We start from the raw sequence: 10,639 nt of genomic DNA, 5'->3' as shown, positions 1-10,639 counted from the left end.
ACACACAAATATTTTCTATATGCTACAGGGTAAACTACGTTAAAATAGACTCATAACTATAAGTGACCGCCAACCGATGTTGATTTAAGTTTTTTGATCCTGAACACTGTGTGTATTCATTCAAAAAGGGAACCGGTACATTGTTTACTGTGATTGAATGTTTATTTTTCTTCTTATTATAGTCTTCTTGATACTCAGTGCTTATGATTAATACTCCTTTCTGCTGTGAACTGGTCCATATGATTACTGATTTAACCGGAGATGCACGTATCTGCTCCAGCCAGTGTCGGCTAAAGCAAGCTAGGGCTGAGCCTGGTTACACAAGCTCCTGCAGTCCTTCCCCTCATTCAGTCGTTCATTTATTCCCCCTAACACACCACAGTCTCTTCTATGGTATACCTGAAGCAGGAGAGCCATACAAAGATCTCCTATGAGTCTCCGCTTGACACAAGTACTCAACTGTTAAAGCTTGTTTGTGTGCAGTATATGTGTGATGACAAAGTGAACATTTGAACAAATCCTGCGAGTGTTTACGACAGGGTTTTAAGGGGGCTGCTTGTGTCTAAGATATGCCTGAAAATGTTGTTTTTTCCACACTTAATAGCAAATTCTGTAATTATTATTAGCTTGATTAGAAACAATTCATATTAAATAGCTTAATCAGATAAGACGGCCCAGACAGAAAACACTGTCTATTCAGAAGGAAAGAATAACACTTAAATCCAGGGACAAAGAAAGCTTTTGCTGCCAGCTGAATAGGAGAAATCCAATAGTCCACAAGTGGTAATTAACTAATTTGAATCAGCCAGCCATGTTCCTTAATTAGGTCTTTTTTGTGATGTGTGTTCATGTGTGTAAGAACAACTCCCAAATACAGCCTGGACAAATCAACATCATTTATTATTAGCATATTCTACAAATGCTTTGAGACCGTACACAAACTCAGTATTATTAATTCATAAATAAACAAAAATCATTACATAGAATTGTACTGTTAAGCCAATGAGGCCTCCTTTACACACATAAGTGTGCTGTAATAGTGGTGGAGCCAATGCAGAGGTGCAGATCCTTCCTAATTGCTGCAAGACGCTGGCTCCAAGAAATCCCAGAATGTGTTGAAATCGGTGGAAAACTCCATCTCCCCTTTTGCAATACAAAGTAATTGCATATTTTTTTTCAGGTCTTTTAATTTTACACCTGCCAATGTGTGTCACAGTGGGGGTTGTGAGATCATTGTTCCATTATGAAGATAATGAGGCTTAAAGAGGAAAAAAATGCTTTGGGGTTGATTCTTGATTGACAGGTGTCATAGGCAGCCCTGAAGGTGTCTGCGTCCTCGTACCACCTCTGCTTTAATGGTGAATTATAAACCCAAATCCACAATTTAAAATGTCCCTTAAGGAAAGTATGGGTCAGTGGCATAATGTCCATGTTTCTAGATACAGTGTAGTGGCAGCTAGTGGTTTCCAGCTGAGTGTTTGATGACATCAATTCAACAACAGATCTTTTAGGATTTTTCCGCTTTCACTGTTAAACATACTGCTTCATAACTGATCTTTTTCACAGTTCTTTTTCAGCTCTTGAGGTTGCAAAGTTTGATGAATCAGGAGGAGTTAAGTCCATATCATCCCGATGGATAAAGTCCAGAGGTTTTATCATGCCCTGTTGGAGTTCCCTGGAACATATTGTATGTCGTTAAATGTCATACATGTGTACAATATGTAAGCAACACACACATACATATATATATATATTGAACAGATAATGCACATGTCCCTGTTAATGTATTTCACTGTTGACTTATACAATCATGATATTTGTTATTAAGGTTAAGACTATTATGTAACCAATACAAACTCAGGCATTCTAATACAAGCAGTCAAGCCTAACAATGAATTCTAGACCGATCAAAAAAGAATAACCCAAATTCCTAACAAATAGAGTACAGCTGTACTGAGTATAGTAAGCTGACTGATACATTATCCATGTTCTGCCACTCCAGAATACAGCATGAATCATGTTTTCCCTCATCCTTACCCTGAAAACTGTTACACAACAGCTATAGAGAGGGGAATGTTAGAATTGAGTCTTTGTGTCCACTCTCTCTTCTCCTGTCTCTTTCACACCGCTCTGCTACATTCGTCATGTCCCTGGAGATGTGATATTATGAACAAAGAAGAAGAAACAGTAAGGGTTGTGCAACAAGGTCCACCCTGGAGCAGAGATTCCAGGGCCACTGACATCTTTTGCAATGACATCATGTTTCTCCCAAGTTCCAACATGTTCAACAATGGGCTTACAGTTCTGAAGCTGTACTGTATGACCATTGTGCAAGAGGATGCACCTAAAAATAGGCTACGTTTTAGCTGCATCCAAATTTGACTGCTCTGTGAAGAACATGTCAGTGTTTCACCCTGTACGATGAAAATATTGCAATAGTGAGAAACAGTTCAGCTCAGAAGGCCAGTAAATACAGAGATATTTCTGTGTTTCAACCTCATCCCTTTAATAATCAATACACAACAACAAGGTCCATATTGGATTGTCTTTGTAAAGTATACATAAATTAAAAATACAATTTATTATACTAGGATTGTTAACCAGTAATGTTGTGACCAGAGAAGAAACTAATTTCTCAATTCTTTAAAAGAGGTTTTTTAAAGAAGAGTTTAAAAGAGATATGGAAAAAGCCAAAGGGTACGTCTCTAAAGCATTAATGATCTCCAGTTTTGTTTCTTGTATTTGTTTTGTTGTAGAAAATAACCACATTAAAGACTTTTAGTTTAGCTTTTTCTTGCACACTGCCTAGGTATATTTCAGACAGCAACAAAACAAACATGATCTAAAGCCCCAGCAGCAAAACACAATTCCCACCAGATGTTGTAATATTCAATCTAGCTACAGACAGTGCTTTCTAACAGTCTGAATGATTACTGTACACAACGTGGTAGAGTCTCCAGGCTTGCATTTCACAAATCAGCGATGCTCTGCACTACTAACTCAATACCACTGGTTAAGTAAGGAGCAGGGACTTTTTAAAAATGTCATAAAAGTTATGGTATAGTATACCATTTCAATTCCATACTATATACAGTAGTATGTTACAAAAAATTGCATAGTATACCATACAAAAGTCATAAAAAAGCAAAGTACTCTACAGACATTTTATAATGTAATATCAAAAAGTCATAGCATAGTATGTCATAAAAAGTAAGTATGGTATGTTAAATAAGGTCATAAAAAGTCAAAGTATAGTGTGTTGAAAAGGTAAAAAAATGTCATGGTATAATATGCCATAAAAAGACATTAAAAAAGTTATAGTATGGAATGTCCAAACGTGTCATAAAAAGTCATAGTATAGTATGTTGAAAAAACTCATAGTAGAATATATTTAAAAAAGTAATAATATAGTATGTCTGTAAAAAAGTCAGTTTAGTCATAAAAAGTTATATTATAGTATGTTATAAAAAGTTATAGTATAGTATGTTATAAAAAGTAATAGCATACTGGGTCCAAAAAAGTCATAATATAGTATGTTAGAACGAGTATGTATGTCAAAAAAAGTTATAGTAGCCAGTTGGTGATTCGGGCATCTAGTAAGGATGCCCCCTGGGCGCCTCCCTAGGGAGGTGTTCCAGGCACGTCCAGCTGGGAGGAGGCCTCGGGTAAAGACCCAGGACTAGGTGGAGAGATTATATCTCCACACTGACCTGGGAACGCCTCAGGATCCCCCAGTTAGAGCTGGTTAATGTGGCCCGGGAAAGGGAAGATTGGGGTCCCCTGCTAAAGCTGCTGCCCCCGCGACCCGACCCCCGGATAAGATGAGATGAGATGTTATAAAAAGTTACAGCATAGTATGTCGAAAAAAGTCATAGTATAGTATGTCATAAAAAGTCAAACACACTGGAGATCAATATTAGAAAACAAATTATAAATACTTGATTTATCTGAAATACTGTTATTTACTATCATTAGGAGTTTGATAGAATATCACACTGTCACACTGCAAAACGGGTTATGCAGTTCCTTAAAGCGAAGAATACTGAAACAATGAAATCGCCAGCTCTGAGTCCAGATCCAAACCCCATAGAGAATCTCTGGAAAATCCTTGGCAACAAAGTAATGGCTAAGAAACCCACTACAGTTACTGAACTGTGGAAGAGACTGCAAGAAGAATGGACCAAGATCAAACCAGAGCAGTGTGAGGAAGAAGTCAGGAAAATCCATAGAAAAGTGTGTCCAAAAAATAAGCACAAAAAGTCAATATGTAATATGTCCAAAAATGCTTAAATCAGTCATAGGATAGCCTGTCTAAAGCAGTCATGGCATCATGCCTTGAAATTAAATCCCATACTTTTACATACTCCTGACACAATGGTTACTGCCCCTTTTGTTGAAGTACCTTGGCTATCTAAAAAAAACATGCTAATACAGCAGTGGTATCGCCACAGTGGATATTCTATCAAATTCTGAACAATTAAAAAACAACAATATTTCACAATAAATCAAGTATTAATAACAATGATTTGTACTCAGTGTTGCAGTTCCCTTCTCCTCAGCAGTTCTCCTCTCTGTCTGCGGGGCTGCTGCTGGGCGTTTCCTCTGCTAATTGGCACACCTGCAATCCATCTCATTCTCAAGCTCAGTATCCTGTCTCTATGGTGGTGCCTGTCAGCCTGATCCCTCATGCCTTCTGTTCGCCTGCCTTGCCTGCACTTTTTCACCCCCGATCAGCTCTCATCAGGCCTGGGCTACCCACTTTAAGTCTCACCTGCACAAACTTCTTTTTGTGACAATAAACCTTTCTAATTTCATCTGCCTCAGTGTCCAGCATTTGGGTCCTACCAGTTTTGGTGAATTGTCCATACCACATAGTATAGTATGTCATAAAAGACATAGTATAGTATGTAAAAAAGTCATGCTATAATATGCAATAAAAAAAGTCGTAGTATAGTCGTAGTGTCATTAAAAACAGTTTTAGAAAAGGGTAGTTTGTCCTAAAAGGTCATAGAATAGTATGTCATAAAAATAGAATTAAAAAGTAGCCTATGCCGTAGGGAAAACCTAAAAGTATGGCATAAAGTCATACTATTATGCCACAGACATTTCATAAAAATGTCAAAGTATACAGTAGTATGCCATTAAAAACATAACATAGTGTGTCCTAAAATATAATAGTGAGGTATGTCATAAAAAACTGCCATAGTATGTCACAAACAAATTCATAAAAACTGTCATTTGTAGTAGTAGTATAAGTAACTCATAGTTATTTGGAGATTTGCATACTGCAGACTGCATTTATATAGTGCCTTTCTACCTTACCAGAAAAGAGAGAATATATTTCTCATTCAGCCATTCAGACACACATTCATGTCGGCCTGCCCATTGGGAGCAACTTTGGGTTTGATGTTTTGCACAAGGACACTTGAACACGCAGATAAGAGGAGCCGGTGATTGAACTGCCAACCTCGTGTTTAACGCCATCTACCTCTGGAGCCACATCCGCCCCCAGACTTCTCCTAATTATACCAACTAAGTGCCTAAACAATGATTCAATGCACACTAACTTTAGCATTAAACCTATTTGGGTAAATTTACACAAGGAAAACCTACAAAGTTAAATAACTTGAATTCGTATATAGAAAATAACGTTTATACCTTTGTGAAATCATGAGGGAAGGTTTAAATTATACACTATTTAACCCTTAAATTCAAGATGGCTCATCCACATCCTCATGCTATGATCGTGTCGTGTTACTGGATAAAACGCATGTTTAAAATTTGCGGGAAACTGTGGCATACCTAATTTTTTGCGACAGAAAATCGGTTTCAGACTTCACCTAAATAGAAACAATCTGTCTATCACAATGTGTATTTTCTGACTCAGAGAAATGTTGTGAGCAGATGCTGAGTTATTTTAAACCTACTATTTAGGTTCTACCCTTTGGTTTACAGAGAGAGCTTTGTTTTAAGCCCTGACATAATTTCCTTTTCTGCTGCGTCATGGGTGGATAGCGTGCAGTTATCAGGTTATCAGAGATTCTATCTGCCCTCCCTTTGACTTGGCCACAGCTACAATCCTGTAAAGGGTAAGCTTCAGTGTGTGTGTGTGTGTGTGTGTGTCTAAGGGGAAAGAAAAACATATTCATAGGAAAAATAGTGTCATATTGGACCTCTTTAGCCACTGATGGTGCTTTCACATTGATGAGCTGAAGTGTACAGAGACTGGGTGTGAGATTTATGCATGTGTATGCACCTCAGATATTTCTTGGCCCTGTATGTGATTTTGTTTTGTGCTTTCTGACTAGTGTAATAGACCTGAGTATGCCCATTTAGAATATTGCATGGAGGAGTTAACAAAACACAGGGGTTTTGGCTCTCTAACGCAAGCTGAAAATCAGGCTCTTGTGCCCTCAGAGCTTATCTCCTTACCTCTCCTCTTTTTCGTCTGCTGGGTGAAATGAATACGCCAACAGAGAGGCAAAATGTGTTGAAGCTGCAAGCTAATAGGTTGTGTGTATGATAAATTAACTTTGGCTAACTCAGACATAAGGGAACAGGCAATGAAAACATATACACACTCTACCTGATGGCTTGTGTATGGCAGCTTTGTGCCTCTCTTGCTGCTCATTAAAAGATTCCAACCTCACTCAAAACAGCAGCCTTGTTCATTTGGACAATGATGAAGAATTTCCCACTGTGTCTGATGCTAACAATTAATGGGGGCAACTTCTAGGTAATGAAACAACAGCTGTGCTTGAAGGAGCATTAGCGCGCCTGTTTATTAATTGAACGCTGTCATTTTGTTACTTCTGTCCCTTCCTCTCTGTCTTCCATTGCTTTCCGCCTCTCCTTCCCTCACTTCCTGCTGATGCAGAAGTTGGAAACCTGAATCATGCCGTTCTGCTTGTTGCTGTCGGGCAGAGAAACCAGCGCATCAGTGGAACAGCTCTACTCAGCAGCATACGTATTTTCACAACAGTGACTATCACTATCTCCCAACATTATCTGGGGCCAGGGGACCTGGCTTAGCTCTTAAACTGTCTGTGTCCTTTGGCCTACTGACACTGACTGGCAGAAATGATGGGCCAAAGCTAAAGCTATGTTCAGTGTATCCAGAGTCATCACTGCAGAAAACATATTGGCAGTTCCCTTTCATCTTAAAGTAGTTTTAAATGTATTTCTTGCATTTTTTCTTCATTAAACATGTTTCTTAGTAGTTTTAAAATTAAATTCTGAATGTACATGTATGCAGTGCTGAAATGAAAAGGTGGTCATTTGTAATGTCTAGAAGCACAATGTACATTATATTGGCAATCACCATATACAGTGTATGCTGAAATCTTAACCTCACCTTAACCCTCTTACTTTAAGATATGATATAACCTGGATGACTGACATTCTTCATAGACAAATGAGTGAAATAAGGACTTTTTATGAGATTTGACTGGAGCTGAAAGAGGAACTCATTCAACTGAGGAACATAAGAAGGCTGTTTGAGAAAAGAGGAGAATTTCTATCGGTGATGCATGTGAAGCAGCCTAATTTTCCTCCGCTTTCATCCACTCTGCTTATTGCAAGTGAAGGTACTGAGGTATGGTTCATTTCTGTAATCATACTGACAGCTCTAAGCTAGTGAGAATACAGACACATGCACACACACACACACACACACACGCACACACACGCACGCACACACACACACACACACACACACACACACACACACACATATATACATACACCACCGCCAACACCTACACAATAGCCTGCAGGCTGCTGAGAAAGTTGTCAATGTGAAGCTGTGGCATGTCCCCGTCCAGGTGGGCCAGGTAGGTGTAGAGTTTGACAAAGGTGCTGAACGGGATCCTCGCAGCACCACCCTCCTCATCCTCTGTCAGGATCTCACAGGCAAACTTCAGAGAACTCACAAGGGTCTGAGAAAGTGCGAACAGATTCACAGGGAAGCAGACAATGTGATTTTGTCAAATGAAAACAGACACACAAATAAAAAGGGCGATCACATCCTGCACAAATACATTTACATGCACAAACACACTAGCTCACGGACAGTAAAAAAAACCCCAGCCTAATCAGTGTAGAACATGACTGCCCTCATGTGGTTAAAGTGTTTAACAGCCTTATACAACAGCAGCATCATTTCCAAAGTACTAACTATTGTTAATGCTGAGCTGCATTGGCTTTTGCAGAAGTCAACCAAGTCATCATCTGCAAAGTTCTTCTTCTAACTCTCTAATCTGTCTCTACTGCTCTATCTGCAAATTTGAAGCATTGCAAAGATTCAAGTATCAGAGAAGGATTTATCTCTGGAGCCCTGGGACCTCCGACGCCTGGATCTAGTCTAAACATTAGAGGCTAGACTGTGAAATGAACAAAACATACTTTTTTTTAGGATCTCCCAGCTGTGCTTGGACTCACAGTGGGTTTTAAGGCTCAAAGGAAGTGGTATAAAGTGGTGTTAGCGTTTATATATGGCCTTATGTAACATCTCACCCCTCCCAGAGCACTGCAGCCCAGAGCGAAAAACTCCATCCAGTCAATGTCTGAGTCAAAGCTGCCCAGTGACAGCAGGGTCTCCAGCTGATCCATGGGTAGACACAGACCCTTCCATTTCATCTGCAGTTCCTCCTTACTGCATGTTTGCCTGGAGGACAGCTGGGATTGGGTGGGGGAAGGTTATCTAGTTTACCAGATGACTGTAATGTATCATCATCAATGTAACTCATGAGTAATTATTCATTTTTAATTGTTGAAATAAACGGGATTGGATCTTAGTAATCAGGAAGCTCTTTGTGATCAATACTTCCTTTAGTGGACTTTTATGTATTAACACACAGCAAGGATAGATACATCAGAAGAGGAAATTTTCAAACCTAAACTGGTAGACTGATATGTCCGCTACACGAATACTCAGTCATGTAGCGGACATATCAGTCTTAATCTCCCAAAACAATAATACAATTATGCATTTTATTATGGACACTAAAGGCGCACACTGATGTGATCAGTTCTATGAGACGGGGCCCTGCTGTAGAGCAAGTACCTGTTTATGGAGAGTCTTAAGTAGACCTGGAGTCAGCCCAGTGTCTGTCTTCTGGGTGGCAACATTCATCTCTAGCCTGTCCTTGACAGGCAGACACTCTCCTTTAGACAGTGCACTAAAGTATCTGGAAAGGATACACATTATTAACACACATGTTATTAAACACTTCACCTTGCTTGTCACTCATCTTCCCTGCTTCCTTAGCATGCCAATCAAATAAAGTGATGAAAGCAAACAATGTAAAATAAGGCATGGATTGACACTAGTCCAATTGAACAAGTTCTTGTGAGGGCCATCGGTGTTTAGCGTTACCTTTGTCTGAAGTTTACTAATATGGTTATTGTGCTAAAGGGCATACTGGCTTATCCTACTTCACAGGTTAAATAATGTTTTGCTGTCAATTTAGAAGCAGCATCCCTGGGAGGCACAAGAGCCTGGTGTTACTTTAATAGCGTAAACATCTTGTAACCCAGGAGACATTTGAATTGTTTTTGTTTCACCATATGGCTCACTTTATTGTCTTTTGCTGTAAACACTGCCAAGGTACATTAGCCAATAAAATAACAGATGATATAACATTCCTTGGGGTACAAAAAAGACTTCATACATTAAAATTTCACCCAGTAGTAGTTACAAAGTGCTTTTTTCTTTGTTGAAGAAAGTCAGATAGTTTAACCGCTGCAGTAACACAGGAGCCCCTGGGATCCAATTACAGCCAGTCAATGCAAAGGCGAGAGATGCACAGGTGAAAAGGGACTGGCTTTTTTTTTTTAAGTGATAATGCCTGGGAGACTGTTCATGGAATTGTTTAAGAGATCAAGACTGAAATAAAACCTGATCACAAGTATTCCTTCTCTCTACTGTACCACCGCTGACAGAGATTAAGACTTACGCCGCAGACCACAGCAGCAAATCCTTGGGCTGTGTACGGATGGCTGCCTTGGTGAAGTTTTTGAGGGTGTCTGGCAGCTGGGGTGGGATGTTGATTTGCTGGGCGCAGTACATTGTGTCTGGAAGAGGCATGGCTGCAACATAAAACGTTGTAATATAGTCCAATTAGCAGGTGAGATCTAGCAGATAGCAGATCTAAGAGGAAAAAAAACGTGGCAGCTCGATGGGCTGGCTACTTAAAACCATACACACTGATAATAACCACACCACATTAACACAGAAAATTAGATGAATATGTAGGTAAAGCCCATCAAAGGAACATGTTTCAAAGAGATACAATCTGGAAAGCTAATATGGCAAGACGTTTTAACAAGTGTCATTACAGATATCCGCAATTCGTATTATGACTTATATAACTGCATTGCAGCCACAACTGCATTGTTAATAGAGATATCCACAAGAACATCCTTATAAGTAGAAATTGTATTCCTAAATATCTAAAGCATATTTTTGCCTGGTCAAAATTCAGTTTGATATATCTTTAAATCCTTAAAAAGTTTAAATGTCCCTTTTGACATTTATTGGCTAGACTGGATATGTATTGCATATATCTGTAATTCAATTCTTCCTAGTCAAAAAGAATATTTCAGATATCCACAATGGCATTCTTACCAGTACAAATGA

The 10,639-nt window shown here is 39.1% G+C and overlaps 1 protein-coding gene across 1 annotated transcript; it reads right to left on the bottom strand.

The window, feature by feature from the left end:
- Window positions 1-6,858: 6,858 nt before the first annotated feature.
- ropn1l (rhophilin associated tail protein 1-like) lies at window positions 6,859-10,087 on the bottom strand (the record flags this gene model as incomplete). Its single annotated transcript, XM_083936370.1, has 5 exons — window positions 6,859-6,913; window positions 7,762-7,937; window positions 8,515-8,676; window positions 9,065-9,188; window positions 9,957-10,087. The coding sequence occupies 5 exons, from the start codon at window positions 10,085-10,087 to the stop codon at window positions 6,859-6,861; spliced, it is 648 nt and encodes a 215-aa protein (XP_083792496.1).
- Between the last annotated feature and the right edge of the window lie 552 nt (window positions 10,088-10,639).

This window comes from Echiichthys vipera (genome assembly GCF_963691815.1).
Source record: "Echiichthys vipera genome assembly, chromosome: 21".
NCBI classification, from domain to species: domain Eukaryota; kingdom Metazoa; phylum Chordata; class Actinopteri; order Perciformes; family Trachinidae; genus Echiichthys; species Echiichthys vipera.
The sequence above is the reverse complement of the archived record's forward strand: the minus strand, read 5'-3'. Positions and strand labels throughout refer to the sequence as shown.